Below are 21,046 nucleotides of genomic sequence, written 5' to 3'. Positions count from 1 at the left end.
CTGATGAAGAGATCATCGGTTGATTGTTTCTTTAGGCCCTCACCTAAAATCATTGGATGCCCACCACCAATGTTTATCGGGCCGTGTAATAGGCTCAGAAACTAGTGTGTTTTCTGTATTATGCCTAATTACCCAAATCTCTTACTCCACTTTAGACCATTGAAACATGATTCTGGTTATGACGATTCGGGCCCTGAAGAAGGAATCGTGCCACCTAAATCAAGAAGACTTAAAGTAAGAAGATAACTTCACCCAGGTTCAGCCCTTTGCCACCAGTTTGTTTGTTTTTGGCTTCATAACTCACTTCTCGATTTTGATCTTCTAGATTAATACAGACCCTACCATTCTTGATCATCGACAGTGGAGTCAACAACATATCGATGCTGGAGTCCGTTTCCCACAATGCATTGCTTTAACTCCACCACAGGAAGACCCTGATGGCCGAGACATTGACGTGAGAGGTCCAGGTGTGTTTAGTTGCTATTTTCTTTCCTCGACCCACAAAGCTAGTTAAAATAGTTGTTAGAATGAACCCATTGGTAACAGTGGATACATGTGTAATTATTTTTATTTTTTTCTTTTATTTCTGATGTTATAGATGGAGTAACTCCACTAATGTCCGCCATCTGTGCCGGAGGAGGTCTGGAACCTGCTGGAGGAGGTGTGGATCCACCAGAGGTCGAAAGCTCGGCCAGTGTCATTGTAGACCTCATTGGTCAGGGGGCCAGTCTCAATGCTCAGATCGATTCTACGGGAGAGACGGCTCTTCACCTAGCTGCCCGTTTTTCCAGACAAGATGCCATTAAGTGCATGTTGGATGCAGGAGCTGATACCAACGTCAAGGACAGACTGGGAAGGACCCCTCTTCATACGGCTATCGCTGCCGATGCCCTGGGTGTTTTCCAGGTAACTTGATGGGAAACGAAAATGAAATATTGCACAAAGTTATAGACATCACAGATTTTATATGGAGAGTCATGGTCAGAGGATCAAAACAGACTATAATATATAATAATCTGTCCCTTTTTTCCTCTGCAAGACCCTCTTGAGATGCCGACAGACTGATATTGATGCCCGTATGCACGATGGGTGCACGCCTCTAATATTGGCCTCTCGTCTCCCTGTACAAAATATGGTGGAAGAGCTGGTTGCATGCGGTGCAGATATTGGAGCAACCGATAACAGAGGTATGTTCTTACACAGTCTTCTTATTTTGGTGGGGCTCTAGATTATGTAGACTAAAGGTTCTACACATTGTCAATGACTATCAGCTAAACGATTGTGAGAGACCATTAACTCTCCAGGCCTCTCCCTACACAAACGGGCAACCGACAATTTGAGGAGGAGCACCATACATTACCTGGCAGGACTTCTCCTCCGCTCAGTCTTCCTCCCCAGGTCAGTCAGGCCGCTCCGGAGCTGCTGATGCTGTGCCGTGGGACCCGGGAGGAAGACGGAGTCGAGGAGAAGTCCTCCCAGGTAATGTATGGTGCAAGGGCTGCAAGGACATCGGTAACAATGTCCCTGCAGCCCTTGCTCAACGATCATTGGGCCGTGGATCGGCGCTCATTTACATCGTTGATCGGGCCCCCATCGGCCCGTGAAATAGGACCCTTATTGTTACCAGAACAAAAGAGTTGGGTGTTGGAAATCGATCATGCCTGACCCTTCTTTCCACCAATATAAACATTGTTGGAGAGTCAAGAGGACTCCCATACATCTTAGGGCCGTATTAGACATCCCGATATTTAGGAGTAAGTGAGAGCTGACCTGTCCTGTCAGCTCTCACTTGCTCCTTATTCCCCGCTAGCTGTCGGCACTATTACACACTCCAACAGCGAGCGGGGAGGAGCAGAGGGACCGTAGGGAGCTGTGGGAAGGCCCATAGCCCATAAAGGATAGCTGTGGTCTGCTGCCGCTGCTCCTATCACGCAGGGCGATAGCCAGCAGTCCGTCACTATTGTTATCAGGATTTTGGTTTATGCAGAAAGGCAACAATTCATCTGACATCCTGCATGTCGGCTGATCGTTGCCTTTCTGCATTATTCTGAGTTATTACACAAAACAATTATCAGCCAGTACGTCCAATAATTGCTTTGTTAAATAGCACCCTTATACTGTTGTTTATACTGTTGGACAAACTCAGTGGTGGCAGTGGGTTCAGCTGACCTTAGTATATGTGTATGTGGGCACCTTTAGCATTGGATTTACTGTATATACCATGGCCAAACACTTACGATAGAAGGCGGTTGATGGCTAAACAACTATTGAAAGAAAATCCTCATCTGAAGAGCGATGTTCTGCACATGCAACCATACACATGATCAATGGCAAGAGGTGAAGGATGACCAAGCTCTTTTTGGGCTGTTCTTATTGTTATATTCGGACAGTTCTTAAAATATTATTCATGGATAAAAGATTTTCCTGTTTTATTAAATAATTGGCCACAAACACAGCCAACTTCTCTCCAAACAATGACAATCTGCCATTGTTTGGCAAAAGCAGCCAAATTGATAGAAGCTTACTCTTTTTCTTGCTTCCCGATCTCCCAATTCATGTGTGTTCATTCTGTTTCCTTTTTCTATAGGTAAATCTGCACTGCACTGGGCGGCAGCTGTGAATAACGTCCCAGCAATGAAGACACTTTTAAGCAATGGCGCAAACAAGGACCTTCAAGACAAAAGGGTGAGAAAGAATAGAAGGGCGTCTGCAGCTAAGAATGTCATGTATATATATATTTATATCCTTGTCTTCCTGCTTGGTTTCATATCGAAAAACTTTTTGATTTTATGACTTCAATGGATAGCTGGTTCTGTTTGTTTGTTTTTTTCAAAAATTTGCTCTTGTCTACATTTTCTTGGTACAGTTGGTTAGTAATTTAGAGCTAACTAGCTGTAGATAAGATTCCCTTGTGATCTTATGCATATGTTTTATACATTTGATAGGTGTAAAATCTTTTACGCCTCCAAATCTACTGAATTTCAAATATTGCATTATTTTTTCTTTTTTTTCTACAAATGATAATGTAGGATCAGACCGCCCTCTTTCTGGCTGCACGAGAAGGAAGTTATGAAGCTGTTCGACTGCTCCTTGAACACCAGGCAGATCGTGACCTATCAGATCACGTAGGTCACCAGCCTCGACATGCAGCTAGAGATCGTGGCCATAGGGATATCCTACGCCTCCTTGAAGAAAGCAGCCAATTATTGAATAGGAGCACGCCCGCTGTCCCAAATACTGGAGCTCCGCAGCTGAAAAAGCCCCCCCGACCCCGACCCAAAGAAGTTGTCAAACCTCCTCCTTTACCCCACATAGACTTGAGCAGTTCCTGCTACCACAGTGCTCCACCTGGTTCTGCTCCACCTTATTTACCAGGAACACAATCAGAAACCAACTGTTGCCAATCCCATCTTGCTATGGTAAACTATGGAGGTAATTGCCCGCCCTATTCCAGAAGTGGTTCTTTCTCCGGTGTGCCACAGTGTCAATGGGGCGGTCATAGAGGATGGAAGGTTCATTTCTGCCCAACAGGTTGTACAGTGCCAGAGGCTTCTTATTCAGGTGGAGGACAGCAGATGTCTCCTCATGCCCACTGGCTACCAGAACCTCACTATCCCAAATCACCAAACTGCCAAAATCCCATGCCCAACTACTGTTCTACTCCAGCTATGGAGCATCCACCTAACAAAGACGTATCAAGTCCTCATACCGACCAGATCGGGCAAAATATATACTTAACCCCTCCTTCATCACAGTATGGCTACCCTTCGCCTGCTAGCCCAGAAGAAACTCAGTCAACACAAAAGACGTGTATGCATCACCATCCATTCCTGACTCCATCGCCTGAGTCCAGAAACCCCTGGGGTATTGCTTCACCGTAATGGATTTACAACAAGTTCTATCATTGATCTGAAATTTAAGCGGACTGAGGAAGGGACAATCCTGGAGACTAAGCTAAAGGATAACTTTACCCTTTCCTCTGAGCCAAAATATCTCATTGTTTGTCTAGGGTTTTTATATAGAGAACAGAGGTGAAAAATTAAGCAAAGACTCAACTTTTTGAATGAATGGGACTTTGGCAAGAGTTTTGAAGGGTAAGAAAAGGTTCAAGATTAATATTTTGTATAGGCTTGGTCAGGAGGATGCATACCAGAGACAGTTTAAGTCAATGGGACCCGTTAAGAGAAGGAGCTTGGCCTTGGTTGGACCCAATTACTACTGGGTATAAAAACACCTGTGAAGGACTCCCGTCATAAGAGGAACAGCATGGGGAATTGGACTAAAGTCATGGAGAAGAAAAACTAACAAGAAAACCTTCTGGGTGGCTAAAAGCAACACTATAATGGAGGTCATCTTGACCTTTCTGATGGGGTCTTGTAATATAATCTATTTATTTAGTAATTGTGAGGACAGTATTGGGATACACTATCCAATGAGTTGTCTTCTTAACTCCTGTTTAATTCAGTGACACTTGACTACCTTTCCATATACTATAAAAAGTATATGACAACCTTTCCATATACTATAAAAAGTATAAGACAACCTTTCCATATACTATAAAAAGTATATGACTACCTTTCCATGTATGACACTGTAAATCGATAACCATAAAGGCAGCTTTATATGTATTATATGTAAAGGAGAGAGAAATGTTGTTTGTAACCTATAGATTTCGGGGTCCTTTACCTCCCCCTCCATATTCTCTCAGTGGGCAGCTCTTCCTGGTGGCCATCTCTCCCCTGTTCCTGATTTCCCCTCCTCTTCCTCCTCATTTACAGTTTTACACTAGATGGATTTTTTTATGGACCAAGGAGGTTTCTGCAAGCAGGAAAGGGAGGAACTACAGGCTACCGGAAGGCAAAGAAGGTGCCATATTCCCACAATTTACTTGTACTTTTGGTCTGTATAAAGAATTATAATAGGCATGCTATAAAAATTACATCATATGCATCTGGTAGCAAAACCTTTGTTAGAATCTGGGGACACAGAAGTCCTTGTGATGATAGACAATATGGACAGCACTTAGAGAAAAGCCATTGCACTTTTTACTTGTTATTCTGGTCAATGTGTGTTTTCTATTAAAAATAACAGGAAATATATTTTTTGCAGTGTTCGGTCTTCACTCTACTATTTATAGTACTGTATGCATCACTGCTCACTACCTTCTGTATGCATCACTGCTCACTACCTTCTGTATGCATCACTGCTCACTACCTTCTGTAGGCATCGCTGCTCACTACCTTCTGTATGCATCACTGCTCACTACCCTCTGTATGCATCGCTGCTCACTACCTTCTGTATGCATCACTGCTCACTACCTTCTGTATGCATCACTGCTCACTACCTTCTGTATGCATCACTGCTCACTAACTTCTGTAGGCACCGCTGCTCACTACCTTCTGTAAGCATCACTGCTCACTACCTTCTGTATGCATCACTGCTCACTATCTTCTGTATGCATCACTGCTCACTACCTTCTGTATGCATCACTGCTCACTACCTTCTGTATGCATCACTGCTCACTACCTTCTGTATGCATCACTGCTCACTACCTTCTGTAGGCATCGCTGCTCACTACCTTCTGTATGCATCGCTGCTCACTACCTTATGTATGCATCACTGCTCACTACCTTCTGTAGGCATCACTGCTCACTACCTTCTGTATGCATCACTGCTCACTACCTTCTGTATGCATCACTGCTCACTATCTTCTGTATGCATCACTGTTTACTACCTTCTGTAGGCATCACTGCTCACTACCTTCTGTATGTGTGGTGACCCCCAGAGGATGTTGTAGCGATGGGACAGCCAGTCACTTGCTGGATGACCGAGATACAGCTGGACCTTAAGGGTTTTGTCACGTGACGCCAATGCCTGGTGGGCACACAGGTGTGATGGCACGCCTGCTTTTGTAGTGTAAGGCCAGTTGTACTCATCTCCCCTGTGGTCGATGTCCTGTCGGGTTGCTGCAGGGTCCCTTTGGATAGTCTGGTCACAGGTGGTCAGAGCGGTGTAGTAACCCTCCCGTATAGTGGTAGGACCCGCCACCCACAGACAGGGAAAATGTCCCAAAGTTATGGTGTAGTGCTGTACCGGTGGTAGCCAGTAATCAGTAATAACGTTGACTTGGTTTACTCTGTAAATGTGCAGCAGGTAATACAAGGAATCTTCAGGTACACATGATACAGTTCCAATAAATACATATACATAGAACCACCAGATCTGTGAGACAAATGTGAAGTAGGATGTAGTAGAGTTGGTAGAGTTGTACTGAGGTAGTAGAGAGGAGAGTGCCGTGAGAGTCTCAACCCAAGTAGTAATGTGCTCTGCCGGGAGGTTGGAGTGCATAGAAGAATACTTGTAGAAGAAGAAGAAGAAACAACCTGTGTCTGTGTTTTGACCTTTCCTATAATCTTCACACCATCTTATGCACACAGCTCTGGCTGAACCGTACTAATGGGTGACACAGGCCCCACACCCTTTTACCTGGGGTGAGCGGAATGGTTATAGTTCCTAAGTACACCCGCGCAGCTAGATTGAGTTCATCGACCTTTAAGTAACTTTGCTCCACCCGGATCAGTTCCTAGCTCTTTGGCTTTTCTGCTGAGACTATCCTGCACTGTGCTGCCTCCTATTCCTTGGCATTGGTTGAGGTGATCTATAGGCTAGTCCTCTTCTGAAGGGCTTAACAGTGCATCACACTGCTTGAGTGGTGCCTCCAGAAAGAAGTAAGGAGGCTCTGCTCTGCGTCCTACCCATGCGGGATACTGACTAACAACAACTTGTGACTTGGAGGCTCCTCCCCTTGCTGTCCAGCGTGTGTGTGTTGTGGTTGGGTGGAAAGAATGCAATAGGGAAACAGGATAGAATAGAGAGAGTATAGGTAAGAAGAGAGAAATCCCACTGGACAACAGAATCTGGTACATAGACAAACAGTAACCCTTTAGTATACTTCAGCCATGCAGCTTCTAGACTTTAGTTACACACTATAGCGACATCTAGTGGTCATCTCCAGTAACACAACAGCTATAGTAAAATCACAGATAAGTACAGACTTTTACGAGGGGTGTAAAAAATAGCAACACCCACAGTGCGACACCACATATGCGTCACTGCACAATCCCTTCTGTATGCATCACTGCTCACCACCTTCTGTGGGCATCACTGCTCACCACCTTCTGTATGCATCACTGCTCACTACCTTCTGTATGTATCACTGCTCAGTACCTTCTGTATGCATCACTGCTCAGTACCTTCTGTATGAATCACTGCACACTCCCTTCTGTATGCATCACTGCTCAGTACCCTCTGTATGCATCACTGCTACCAACTTCTGTATACATCACTGCTCACCACCTTCTGTATGCATCACTGCTCAATACCTTCTGTATGCATCACTGCTACCACCTTCTGTATACATCACTGCTCACCACCTTCTGTATGCATCACTGCTCAATACCTTCTGTATGCATCACTGCTACCACCTTCTGTATACATCACTGCTCACCACCTTCTGTATGCATCGCTACTCACCACCTTCTGTATGCATCACTGCTCAACACCTTCTGTATGCATCACTGCTCACCACCTTCTGTATGCATCGCTGCTCACCACCTTCTGTATGCATCGCTGCTCAGTACCTTCTGTATGCATCTTTGCACACTCCCTTCGGTATGCGTCACTGCTCCCCACCTTCTGTATACATCACTGCTCAATACCTTCTGTATGCATCACTGTTCACCACCTTCTGTATGCATCACTGCTCACTACCTTCTGTATGCATCACTGCTCACCGCCTTCTGCATGCATCACTGCTCAGTACCTTCTATATGCATCACTGCTCAGTACCTTCTGTATGAATCACTGCACACTCCCTTCTGTATGCATCACTGCTCAGTACCTTCTGTATGCATCACTGCTCAGTACCTTCTGTATGCATCGCTGCTCACCACCTTCTGTATGCATCGCTGCTCAGTACCTTCTGTATGCATCACTGCACACTCCCTTCTGTATACGTCACTGCTCCCCACCTTCTGTATACATCACTGCTCACCACCTTCTGTATGCATCACTGCTCACCACCTTCTGTATGCATCACTGCTCACTACCTTCTGTATGCATCACTTTTTACCGCCTTCTGCATGCATCACTGCTCAGTACCTTCTATATGCATCACTGCTCAGTACCTTCTGTATGCATCACTGCTCAATACCTTCTGTATGCATCACTGCTACCACCTTCTGTATACATCACTGCTCACCACCTTCTGTATGCATCGCTACTCACCACCTTCTGTATGCATCACTGCTCAACACCTTCTGTATGCATCACTGCTCACCACCTTCTGTATGCATCGCTGCTCACCACCTTCTGTATGCATCGCTGCTCAGTACCTTCTGTATGCATCTTTGCACACTCCCTTCGGTATGCGTCACTGCTCCCCACCTTCTGTATACATCACTGCTCAATACCTTCTGTATGCATCACTGTTCACCACCTTCTGTATGCATCACTGCTCACTACCTTCTGTATGCATCACTGCTCACCGCCTTCTGCATGCATCACTGCTCAGTACCTTCTATATGCATCACTGCTCAGTACCTTCTGTATGAATCACTGCACACTCCCTTCTGTATGCATCACTGCTCAGTACCTTCTGTATGCATCACTGCTCAGTACCTTCTGTATGCATCGCTGCTCACCACCTTCTGTATGCATCGCTGCTCAGTACCTTCTGTATGCATCACTGCACACTCCCTTCTGTATACGTCACTGCTCCCCACCTTCTGTATACATCACTGCTCACCACCTTCTGTATGCATCACTGCTCACCACCTTCTGTATGCATCACTGCTCACTACCTTCTGTATGCATCACTTTTTACCGCCTTCTGCATGCATCACTGCTCAGTACCTTCTATATGCATCACTGCTCAGTACCTTCTGTATGCATCACTGCTCAGTACCTTCTATATGCATCACTGGTACCACCTTCTGTATACATCACTGCTCACCACCTTCTGTATGCATCACTGCTCAGTACCTTCTGTATGCATCACTGCTACCACCTTCTGTATACATGACTGCTCATCACCTTCTGTATGCATCACTGCTCACCACCTTCTGTATGCATCGCTGATCACCACCTTCTGTATGCATCACTGCTCAGTACCTTCTGTATGCATCACTGCTACCACCTTCTGGATACATCACTGCTCATCACCTTCTGTATGCATCGCTGCTCACCACCTTCTGTATGCATCGCTGATCACCACCTTCTGTATGCATCACTGCTCACTCCCTTCTGTATGCGTCACTGCTCACCACCTTCTGTATACATCACTGCTCACTACCTTCTGTATACATCACTGCTCAGTACCTTCTATATGCATCACTGCTCCCCACCTTCTGTATACATCACTGCTCACCACCTTCTGTATGCATCACTGCTCAGTACCTTCTATATGCATCACTGCTCACTACCTTCTGTATACATCACTGCTCACCGCCTTCTGTATGCATCGCTGCTCACCACCTTCTGTATGCATCGCTGCTCACCACCTTCTGTGTGCATCGCTGATCACCACCTTCTGTATGCATTGCTGCTCAGTACCTTCTGTATGCATCACTGCACACTCCCTTCTGTATGCGTCACTGCTCACCACCTTCTGTATACATCACTGCTCACTACCTTCTGTATACATCACTGCTCACCACCTTCTGTATGCATCACTGCTCACCACTTTCTGTATGCATTGCTGCTCACCACCTTCTGTATGCATCGCTGTTTACCACCTTCTGTATGCATCGCTGATCACCACCTTCTGTATGCATCGCTGATCACCACCTTCTGTATGCATCACTGCTTATTACCTTCTGTATGTATCACTGCTTTCATGGGGAAAGGCGCGGTGACTGTGTATGGTATCTGTGAAGTGAGGTATGTATGTATGTATTGTAGGTCACCGGAGCCAGGAGACTACCTTAGGTCCTGTATGTACATTATGCATATGCATATTATGTCGCCAAATGGAAATGCCATACAGGGGCAGGCGGAGTACCTATGGCTGCTGTGGGCATGAGGCCTTACCCTAATAATGTGCCAATATGTTAGACTGTGAGCGGTTATAATAGAGGATAATGGAACACACCATTGGACCATTCGCAGTATTAAAACATTTGCATTTATTCATTAGATTTTATAGCAAATACAAAACGGTACATGACAAAGATGTCGTCATTCGTTCTGAATGGTTAAAGGCATGTTCTCTTATGGAAATCACTGACATTCATTACAACACTCATGAAGGAATTGAATAGTAACCAGCAGCGGCTGCCTATAGAGCTCTGGAAAACCTTATATTGACTCCTATCACAGAGGTGAAGTGGGCCCCCGTTGTATGGAGGGGTTGTTTATTTTAGACCTCCTAAGGACTCCGCCTATAAGTCACAACAGAGAGCAGCTCCTGCTATGGAGAACTGTGGTTAAAAAGGCACTGTTGCAAAAAAAATACGTTTTTTAAAGAAATCAACTGTTTTATGTTTAGATCAACCTTATTCATATGGCCTCTAGGTGTCTCTTCTCACTGCGCACATGTACAGCTGCTGTGCGTCCATATTCAGTGGCAGAGAATCCTGGGTTGCTTGCATTGCACGGTCAGCTCTCCTCTCATACACCACCAAAACCTTTGTAACCACACAGAGACATTATACTGACTGAATTGTTGCATAACATAGAGCATTGTCTCCTTGGTAACCGTATATAGCTGATAATATAATTAGCCTAAGTTAATTGCCCTCAGTTGATTTACAACCTACATGATGAACTGGTGTCTTTTCCTTGTGTGAGGGGCAAAGGACTGGCACCTGCTATGTTCTGCCCTTTTTTGAACAGAGAAAAGACCAAATATCAGCACAGAGGTCGTATGTACAACATTGATTTAAACATAAAGGGGGAGATAAATCCAACATGGTGTAAAGTGAAACTGGCTAAGTTGCCCCTAGCAACCAATCAGATTCCACCTTTCATTCCTCACTGACTCTTTGGAAAATGAAAGGTGGAATCTGATTGGTTGCTAGGGGCAACTGAGCCAGTTTTGCAACAGGTAGGGCCCTATTCCACAGGACGATTATCATTCACATAATCAAACGACCGCTATTGCGAATGGCCTGAAATCGTTCGCCCATTTACACGGAACGATGATCGTTACTTATGATCGTTCTTGCGGTAGTCTTGTCATCACTATTGCGAACGACCGAACTAGGTCTTATTCCACGATTTGCGAAGGAGCAACGATAAAAATAGGTCTTATTAAGCGATCAACGATTGATCATTCATCGTTTAATCGTTAACTGCCATTCAACCGAAGGATTATCACTTCGTTCCGAACGATTTAACAATTAACCGAGCGTGGAATAGGGCCCGTAGTCTTTAAGCATAATCTAGATCTCACATACATGACCAAAATCCATAATGCATCCACCTAAAAAAAAAAAATCTGTTTACTAATGCCGGCCATTTGTTAATGCTATATTAATCAGATTTCAGTAAAATAATCTATGTAACAGTCATTAGAAAAGTTTTTTGTTTTTTTTTCATGTTTTTATTACAATATATATGCAATTAAAAAACAAATTTGCAATGTTTTTGTAATTTTATTAACCTATTGTGGCTCCTTCCAAGACAAAACAATGCAGGGCCGGCACACAGTCAGCTGCATACAGGCCGAGCATAGTAATGGGTCTGTAGTAATAAAGTGGAGGGGTAGAGATTTCCCTCATAAAGAGACCAGGATAAGGTTAATAAAAACAAAAAAGAGAATTAGAAATAAGGTTGAAAATTAAACTATTCAGATGAGTTAGGTGTGAACAAGACTTTCGATAACTTTCATTTTCAACATACTTCTATCAGTAGGTAAGGTTTCTAGATGTAATCCAGCTGCCAGTTTTATTCCTACTCTGAACTGAATTCTGGGAGATATTTTCAAGATTCAAGGGGTCACATTTCTCCTTGAGGAGAGGCATGCATAGACTTATAGGCCACTGGGAAAAAAATATGCAAAGTAGCCCCCCTCCAGCAGGAAGAGCTTACTCTCTGGCGCCACCTATTAAAGGTAACATCCCGGGTAAACACAACTTCTTCCAGCACATTCTGTATGCATAAGAGGGAAGGACACGAGACTTGCTCAGTGCATATAGGAAGATTTTTCTATTTACCTGGAAGTAGTGGTTAAAAAAAAAAGTAAAAATCAGTAGTCTCTTGAATAATTACTAAACAAAAAACTTGTAAAATGTATATTTGTATATCGTCTCATATTTGGAAAATCATATCACAGTAGTCTAAACCAATCTACTACAACAGTCAAGCCTGTGCAGCAAAGAAGGGCAGTAACTATACAGCCGATAAAACCTCCTGTGACCACTGTATACCAAACATGGTGGCCATATAATGGCTGCTCACAAGGCCAGGAGTAATTCAGACTGAAGAATACGGGGGTGGACTGACCATTGAGGTCCATGGCCAGAAGGACCATCCTACAAGTGTATGTGTAGGGTCGGCAAACGAAATAATGCAGGTTATATGCTCCTTACATGGATTGTAATGGCCTAGAGGCAAAAAATAGTAATAAAAAAATAGAATTCTTTGCCGCCCCCTAAAATTGCCGCCATGGGCACAAGCCTATATAATAGAGACAATATTTTCCTGGATAATCTGCTGGTCTCGTCCCCAGACACCACATCTCGGCTCTACCGAATATTTCTTAAAGGCACAGGCTTTAGGTGGAAAGAAAACAAAACATCCCCCATCTTTTTTTTTTCTTTAAAGCGGTTCAGTTCCCTTCACTTCACTTCCATGTTGCGCTTGTATTAGCCTTGGTCTTGGGCAGCAGTCAAATTAAAGGGAACCATCTTCTGTCCATGAAGAGACAACGTCACAGTGTAGGAGCTGGACACAACGGGGTCTGACAAGGATCATTCTGACAAGACAGTGGTGCAAACTCTTTGCCTCCTTTTCCGCTTAAGAACATGCGCCCCCTAGTGCCCCAGGCAGTTCCACTCTTTGTTCGTCCAGTCGATTTCCTTGAAGGCGAAATAGAATGTCAAATAGATCCGCAGCGGATTGGGGAATCGGGGGGGAGCTGCGTTGGTCGTTCATTCGTTGAGACTGTAGATAAACAGCAGTATGCAATGGTTAACAATGTATTGTATGGTATTAGTTTATTCTATTCACACATATGGAAGATTTAAAGGGGTATTCCAAAGATAAAAGTGTAGCCCCCTAAGGCTGCATTACACAATATTGAAGAGGAAGCGAGTGCCGACCTTTAATGCACAGACAGCGAGCGGGTGGAGAAGGAGGAGCCGCAGTGAGCTGCAGGAGGGGCTGCCCGGACAATCCTTAGGCCCCGTGAGGTTGGGGGTGGTCCTATGACACGGAGTGATGGCTGACCTGATCGGGCCACTTCAACATATTCAAAAACCACGATCAGCCAACATTGTTCATATTAGTTGATCACAGTCTTTTAACATGCGCTATTACATCAAATGTTAATCATCCAGAATGACCAGTAATCGGCCAAGTACGGACGATAATCGGTTGGTGTTTTAGGGCCTTAATGACTGATTGCAGGAGGGTCCGACTTCTGGGACCCCCTGTGAGATTAGGGACCAGACACTCCCTGCTGAGTGAAGCTCTGGGTCGGCACACAAACCCAACCACTGCATTCATTCTCTATAAAGCTGCAGAGCTATTCCGCAGGAAAAGTTAAGACCTGCAACTGCAGGGGGTCCCAGAGGTCAGACCACCCACTATCAGTCAAAGTAACAATCTTCCAGAAGGATAAGAACCTATTGTAGGTAATGCCCCTGGGATGCTCCCTCCAATAGGTGACACCAGGGGGCAAGTTCTCTTCCCACTGGAAGATTGCTACTTTGCAGATAATTTTGCAAGCAAAGGGGGCGATTTATCAAACATGGTGTAAAGTGAAACTGGCTCAGTCGCCCCTAGCAACCAATCAGATTCCACCTTTCATTTTCCAAAGAGTCTGTGAGGAATGAAAGGTGGAATCTGATTGGTTGCTAGGGGCAACTGAGCCAGTTTCACTTTACACCATGTTTGATAAATCTCCCCCAATATATCTAAGAATTACAAAATTAAGAAACCTTACTACTAGTTTGGGTTAACAAAAAAAATCCATTTTATACAGCTCCCATTCACACCGATGTGTCTCCATAGTAACAGACAACAAACAGACATGTGTAGTCTGATGCCGCGGTCCTATGTCCCTCCTCTCTCTGCAGGTGCAGACAGTGACGGTGACATATTGAAGTGACATCCTGTGTAAACTTTATGGGAGAGATTTATGAAGGCTGCTGCCTCGCAGGTGTAAATCATGGTAAATATCTGCACCTGCTCAAGAGTGGGGCAATAGGGGGCAGATATAATTTAAATGCCCCCCCCCCCCCCCATATGTTCTTTTTACAAAATGTTTGTAGGAGGGACGGAAAAAATCATACAACACAATGACTGTAAAATAATTTGCTGAACCTACCTCCCCCCCCATCCCCCGGCCCCTTTTTGTAGACTTGGCCTCTCACTGATTTGGCTGAGAAATCGGAATTCAGGATGAAAACATTGTCCCTTCCTGCAGCTCTTCCTGGAAAGTATTTTCATTGCATTTTTCTCTAAAAACCTCACCCATGACCTCAGTAACAGAAACTCCACTTCCTAAGTACAGGACTCTCCGCCTCAGACTCTGCATCCTGTAACTGTATTGTAGTATTATTAGGTGAATATTATAATCAAGTGAGTATATCAATTATAATGTATACATAATGCACATATATTCCCTGAGAGGTCAGTGTTATCCTAATCCATCTGGCAGATTAATCAGCAGGGGGCGATACTGAGCACAAGAGAAAGCTCCTCCCCAGATCATCTGTACTGAGGATGGGAGAGGCATTAAGACTAATCTAATTCTTTTGCATGGTCTTCCAGATGTAGACCTCTGGCAATCATATCTAAGGCTATGTTCACGCACAGTTTTCTCACCCGTTTTGTGGTGCAAAAAAAAAAAAAAAAACATATTAACCTAACAGCAGTAAAAATTGTCAGACCCTTTTTTTGAACAGAAAAAAAAAAATTCAGCAATTACCCAAATCACAGAAGCTAGTCTAAAAACATGGCTAAAAATATGGCTAATAGTACAACCATGTGGTAATGAAAAAAATTACCTAAAAAGAAACTGCCCAAAGGGAAATTTTTTAAAAGTTCAAAAAAACCAGCAATTTTTTTTAGCAAAAAAAAGCTGTTTTTTTTTTAATGCAAAACAGCCCAAAAAACAGTGTGCGAACAAAGCCTAAAACCTTCAGCTACTTAGACCCTTCCATCTATGTAGCTTCATCTAGTTATGGCATCTTCCCGATCACAGAAAAACCCAAACGGCTGCAAAATCAACAGCTGTGCGGTGATCTCTGTAATCGGGGGGTGGGTAGCCGGGGATGATAACTTACCACATTAGTACCCTGAATTTTTTTTTTAAATCTTTTACTGTACTCGACCACAAGGCATGCTTCCACTCAGTAGTTAAAGGGGTATTCCATTAAAATATAACTTTTGACATGTTGCTGCCCATGGTGAGACTAACAATTACTTCCATACTTCTTATCTATTCAGTCTCCTTCCCCCTGTTCTCAGCTGCTGCATATTTTTGTGTCTTCAGCAGAAAGCAGCAGCCCAGAACTGGGGGGAGGAGACTGAATAGATAATAACAAGTATGGAAGGAATTGTTAGTCTCACCATGGGCAGCAACATATCAAAAATTATGTTTGCGTGGAATACCCCTTTAAAATTAATCTCATAGGGCTACAAGAAGTCCCATTGTAGCTCCGCCTTACTCAGATCACTTGATCACTGAGTAAAATTCAGTTCTAATTGGAATTATATGGTAAATCTCGAAACCAGACAATATAGAACTAGTATAAATTTGAGTGCAGTCTGAGGTACCTGATGATCTAGGATGGTGTTGTACAGCTCCTCCTGGGCGGGGACTTTGATGGATGGAGGTTTCCTCCTGCGACTCCGTCCGGCCCACGAGCCCCCTCTCCTGCGCTGCAGCTCTGTGACGATTCCTTTATCATCACATGGGAGAGAAAACTGGCGGTAACTGGGCATCGAAAAGTGTCTCTTGGGTGGGAGAACCCGATCGGGCAGTATTGCCCTCTGCTCCTCCAGACGTCTGGTCTGTGCTGTGGAGAGAAGCTCGAGAAATTCTTCTGTGTGGAGCGAGAGGACGGAGGCTGAAAGGCCTGGAAGAGAAAGGGACTGGAATGAAAAGAGATAGCAGTCACACCCCGGCCCGGGAGCCTGAGGGGCCCGAAGACCACCCTGATGTAGGAGAAAACATCAATTTATATATAGTACATGGTAAGTGGGGGACCTGTTACAGCTCTTATCTCTCTCAGAACAAAAAATTTGGGCAATGGAAATCCAAGTCCTCTTCTTCTCCCGGGAGACCACCATACACTTTATTGAGTTTGCCAGCTCCACTAAAGTCCATAGGGGAGATTTATCAAACATGGAGTAAAGTGAAACTGGACCAGTTGCCGCTAGCAACCAATCAGATTCCACCTTTCATTCCTCACAGACTCTTTGGAAAATGAAAGGTGGAATCTGATTGGTTGCTAGGGGCAACTGAGCCAGTTTACTTTACAACATGTTTGATAAATCTCCCACATGAGTTTGTCCAATGTTTGACTAAAGTGTAAACCTTGAATGGATATTCTGGGGAAAGCCTGAAAAATAACAGGCTCATTGAGGTAGAAAACAAAAAGAAAAAAACATCTCTACTTGCTCGGTCAGCCAATCAGTGACCACATTGGTGTCCCACCACCTCGGGCAGCGCACATGCCACCCCTGAACACTGGTAGTGCTGCACATCTGGATGACAGCAGTAGATTGGGTTGGAAAAGGTAAGTATAGGTTTTTTAAAACCTATTTTTAACAAAATCCCCAGAAAGCACCTTTAAGATTTGCCAAACCCCAATTCAATGAATAGGCCATCAATTAGTTTAATCTTGTTAAAGTCCTTTTCCGCTTTGTTAAAGTGGTACTCTGGCAAATCTACTGGTGTCAGAAAGTTATATAGATTTGTAATTTACTTCTATTTAAAAATCTCCAGTCTTCCAGTACTTATAAGCTGCTGTATGTCCTGCAGAAAGTGGTGCATTCTCTCCAGTCTGGCACAGTGCTCTCTGCTGCCACCTCTGTCCATGTCAGGAACTGTCTAGGACAGGAAAGATTTCTATGGGGATTTGCTGCTGCTCTGGACAGTTCCTGACATGGACAGAGGTGGCAGCAGAGAGCACTGTGCCAGACTGGAGAGAATACTCCACTTCCTGCAGGACATACTGCAGCTGATAAGTACTTGAAGACTGGAAGTAATTTACAAATCTTCATAACTTTCTGACATCAGTTGATGTGAAAGAAAAAAAATTGCACTGGAGTAACCCTTTAAGTGTTTGGAAGTCTAGAATGAGACTGTGGATAGCCTGCAGGTTCAGAGAATCGGAACACTTGGAAAGCAGAATTACCTTTATAAGACTTTATCAATTAATGGCTGATTGTAGTTTGTATATTTGCTAAACTTTGACCCTAGGGCCACCACTGACCTAGAGCAGAGGGGATGGCCGGCCCCCCATTCCTGGTGGACACCATGATCATTGGATCTTATTCATCTACTGCACAGCTGACTGCGGCCTTGTTGGCTGTAATAGACTGCATAGACCACTAGATGGCGGCAGAGCATCACTCATACACGGCGCCCCTCTACCATCACACACAGCGACCTGACTGTATACCACACGCATCTGTATAATGATGTCAGGTGGATACAATTCCCCTTTTCCTGTTATTTTTAGCGCTCTGTAGATATCAGTTCCTGTGTGCACCAGTATAGCACCAGTACAACAACCAGCGGAGCTCCATTTCTCATACAATCTTGTTTTTGTGATAACTTTTATTGAACAGCAATATCAGAATCTCAGTGAATCAATTACAGAAAGAGGAAGCGATCATCTAGCTGGACTGTAATATCTATAAAGCAGGGAATAAATCACATCCATGTCTGTCTGGGCCCTCGGCTTCTGGACAGCAGATACCAGATACTCTGGGAACACTGGGTGACAACCAGTATACAGTAAGGGCCCACGGACACGGAGAGATTATCGTGCGGACAATCATTATATCGTTCGAATCTAAGCGATAATCTTTCTGTGTGTATGCCGGCAACGATCAACAACTAACGAGAAGTCGTTCCTATATTGTTGTATAGGAGCAAGATGGCACTCTGGTGGGTAGGTGCTCGCGGTAGGCATCAGTCCAAGTAAACAGTAAAGGAGTATCCCGGCACTCACCAAGTTCGTTGTGCTGTTTTATTAAAGAGTCACATGATACAGGTACAAATAAGGAGGACGCTTTGGGCCTGTGGCCCTAACCTGCTCCCTGATGAAGGCCTCAGGCCGAAACGCGTCCTCCTTACTTGTATCTGTACGATGTGACACTTTAATAAAAGAGCACAAAGAACTTGGTGAGTGCCGGGATATTCCTTTACTGTTCATCGTTAATCGTCAGCTAATTGTTCACAAATCTTTCGGTGTATGTACACATTGGGGGAGATTTATCAAATGTGGTGTAAAGTGAAACCGGCTCAGTTGCCCCTAGCAACCAATCAGATTCCACCTTTCATTCCTCACAGACTCTTTGGAAAAGGAAAGGTGGAATCTGATTGGTTGCTAGGGGCAACTGAGCCAGTTTCACTTTACACCATGTTTGATAAATCTTCCCCATTGTTCATAATTACGATCGTTCATATATTAGTGTTTACGAACAATCGTAATTAGGATTGTAATTGCAATCGTAACTAACGGCTATCGTTCTGTGTATGATTTCAGGTCGTTCCCAAAAACGCAAACGTTTAACGTCATTCTGTGGGAATAAAAAATCACTTCTCTAATAGGAGCCTAAAGGCCCTATTACACGGAGCGATTATCGCTTAAAAATTAACGATTATCGTTTAAAACTAACGACTATCTGCTTGTGAAATAACACCCAACAATCAAATGACAAAGGAAAAATTGTTAATCGGCGTCTTTCAACATGTCGAAAAATCCTGGTTGGCAGTTCACTGATCATTTGCAAATCTGTTCGTCTAATAAGTGGTTCGCAAATAAAACATGTTGTGTGGGTCGTCCGGAGAGACGATTAACGGCCGTCTAATGATTGTTTATATCGTTTATAACGGTAATTGGTGAATGTAATCAGAATCATTTGCTACAGAATTAGTTATCACTAATGATCGATCATCATAGCGAATCTTTTCCATGACAGTCGCTACGTGTAATAGGAGCCTTAGTCCCAGACTATAGATGATATAGGGGTCACCTTACCTCTCCTTTCACAGGTCGGGGATGGGGGGGCAGATCTCCAGGGTCTCTCTCCGTCTCCCACAATCTCGGTAGATGCACTTGCATTATCTAGGAAAACACTCTCCAATTCTTCCAAATGGTGAGACTGGTCCAGGCCGGGAAAGGAGACAAGATGTCAGCATTATTATTGGGGGTGATATTTGCCCCGAGGTTCCAGGTACGTTCTTTAAGGGGTAGTTCACAAGAAAAATTCTTTAAAATTAAAATATAGATTTGTATTTTATTTCTATAAAAAAAAAATTCCAGTCTTTCAGTACTTATCAGCTGCTGTATGTCTTGCAGGAAGTGGTATATTCTTTTTAGTCTGACACAGTGCTCTCTGCTGCCACCTCTGTCCAGAGGTCAGGAACTGTCCAGAGCAGCAGCAAATTCCCATAGGAAACCTCTCCTGCTCTGAACAGTTCCTGACAATGACAGAGGTGGCAGCAGAGAGCACTGTTATTTATACTGGACAGAATACACCACTTCCTGCAGGACATACAGCAGCTGATAAGTACTGGAAGACTGGGGATTTTTAAATAGAAATAAATTACAAATCTGTGGCACTTTCTGGCTCCAATAGATTTAAAAAAAAAACAATTTTGGTGAACAACCCCTTTGATATTAGGGTTATAAGCATTTGTAACTTTATAGCAAACATTTTATTAATTTAAATTTGAAATATTCATTCTAAATAACAAGAACAAATAATAATGAAGTTTACATCTTAAAGGGGGAGTTCACAATACAATACGAGATGTAGTTAGGTCTCAACTTGATCTCAGAGAACAGATACCGGATTCTATAGCTGGAGATGTGGCCGCATTGGTTTACATTAGCTACATGCATGCTCTCGTATAGATGGGTGGCGGTCAGGCTCAGGTGTGTGAATTAAAACATCTTCTTCCTCAGCCGAGGTAACTTAAAGTGTAACTTCCATTTAAGTTTTTGTCTGCTCTTTACCAAAGCCGTCTTCATTACAGAGGAGCTAAGTGAAGACAGGTTTTCTGAGTCCATTATAGCCTATGGAGGGGGGGAGGGGCCGAGGGGGATGAGTGAGCAGGAAGAGCAGAAAAGCATCTGTACAGTTTGCAGACTGTATAAAACGCTGGATTCACAGGTCAGAAAGGTTACTGCTTATCTGGGATCTTGTGAGAGAAGATTGCAGGATTCTGTGATGTGCAGGGCTACCTTTTCTCCTCCCTGTGCTCACTCATCCCCTGCGACCCCTCCCCCCTCCATAGAGCATAATGGACACATAAGATCTGTGGGGGAGATAGGAAAACAGCTTTCTGAGTACAGAAGAAAACTATAAAAATCTATTACAGAGTTTCTTAAAATCCCTTGTAATGACAGTTACACTTTAAATTTCCTCCAATAAGAGACTTCCACAATGCACTATGGGGTTGGTTTATATTGGGTATTACAGCCTGCATGGAGTGTGATGACTAGAGGTGAGCAAATCTACCAAAGATTCAACCAAATCCCATGAAATGGCTGCTGACCAGTTCTGCTTTCCGAGCTCCGATCCTCTGGAATCCTTATACCGGACTTTTCCAGGAAATCGGAGCACGTGGAATGTA

The 21,046-nt window shown here is 43.9% G+C and overlaps 2 protein-coding genes across 2 annotated transcripts in view; one reads left to right on the top strand and one right to left on the bottom strand.

Annotated features, from left to right (window-relative positions):
- Positions 1-5,087, top strand: part of NOTCH4 (notch receptor 4) — a 42,596-nt gene extending 37,509 nt beyond the window's left edge. Inside the window, exons 27-32 of the mRNA XM_069944266.1 lie at positions 156-234; positions 326-467; positions 599-906; positions 1,040-1,187; positions 2,588-2,685; positions 3,030-5,087. Of these exons, the coding sequence (XP_069800367.1) occupies positions 156-234; positions 326-467; positions 599-906; positions 1,040-1,187; positions 2,588-2,685; positions 3,030-3,881 (1,627 nt within the window). The 3' untranslated portion in view covers positions 3,882-5,087. The remainder of the gene's footprint in view (positions 1-155; positions 235-325; positions 468-598; positions 907-1,039; positions 1,188-2,587; positions 2,686-3,029) is intronic.
- A 5,077-nt stretch (positions 5,088-10,164) lies between these two features.
- On the bottom strand, positions 10,165-20,480 carry GPSM3 (G protein signaling modulator 3). Its single transcript, XM_069944166.1, has 4 exons — positions 20,427-20,480; positions 19,446-19,569; positions 16,006-16,307; positions 10,165-13,164 (listed from the first exon to the last, which is right to left on the bottom strand). The coding sequence occupies exons 1-4, from the start codon at positions 20,478-20,480 to the stop codon at positions 13,018-13,020; spliced, it is 627 nt and encodes a 208-aa protein (XP_069800267.1). The 3' UTR covers positions 10,165-13,017.
- Positions 20,481-21,046: the final 566 nt, after the last annotated feature.

This window comes from Dendropsophus ebraccatus, chromosome 10 (assembly GCF_027789765.1).
Source record: "Dendropsophus ebraccatus isolate aDenEbr1 chromosome 10, aDenEbr1.pat, whole genome shotgun sequence".
Classification (NCBI taxonomy): domain Eukaryota; kingdom Metazoa; phylum Chordata; class Amphibia; order Anura; family Hylidae; genus Dendropsophus; species Dendropsophus ebraccatus.
This window is presented reverse-complemented; position numbering and strand designations above follow the sequence as displayed.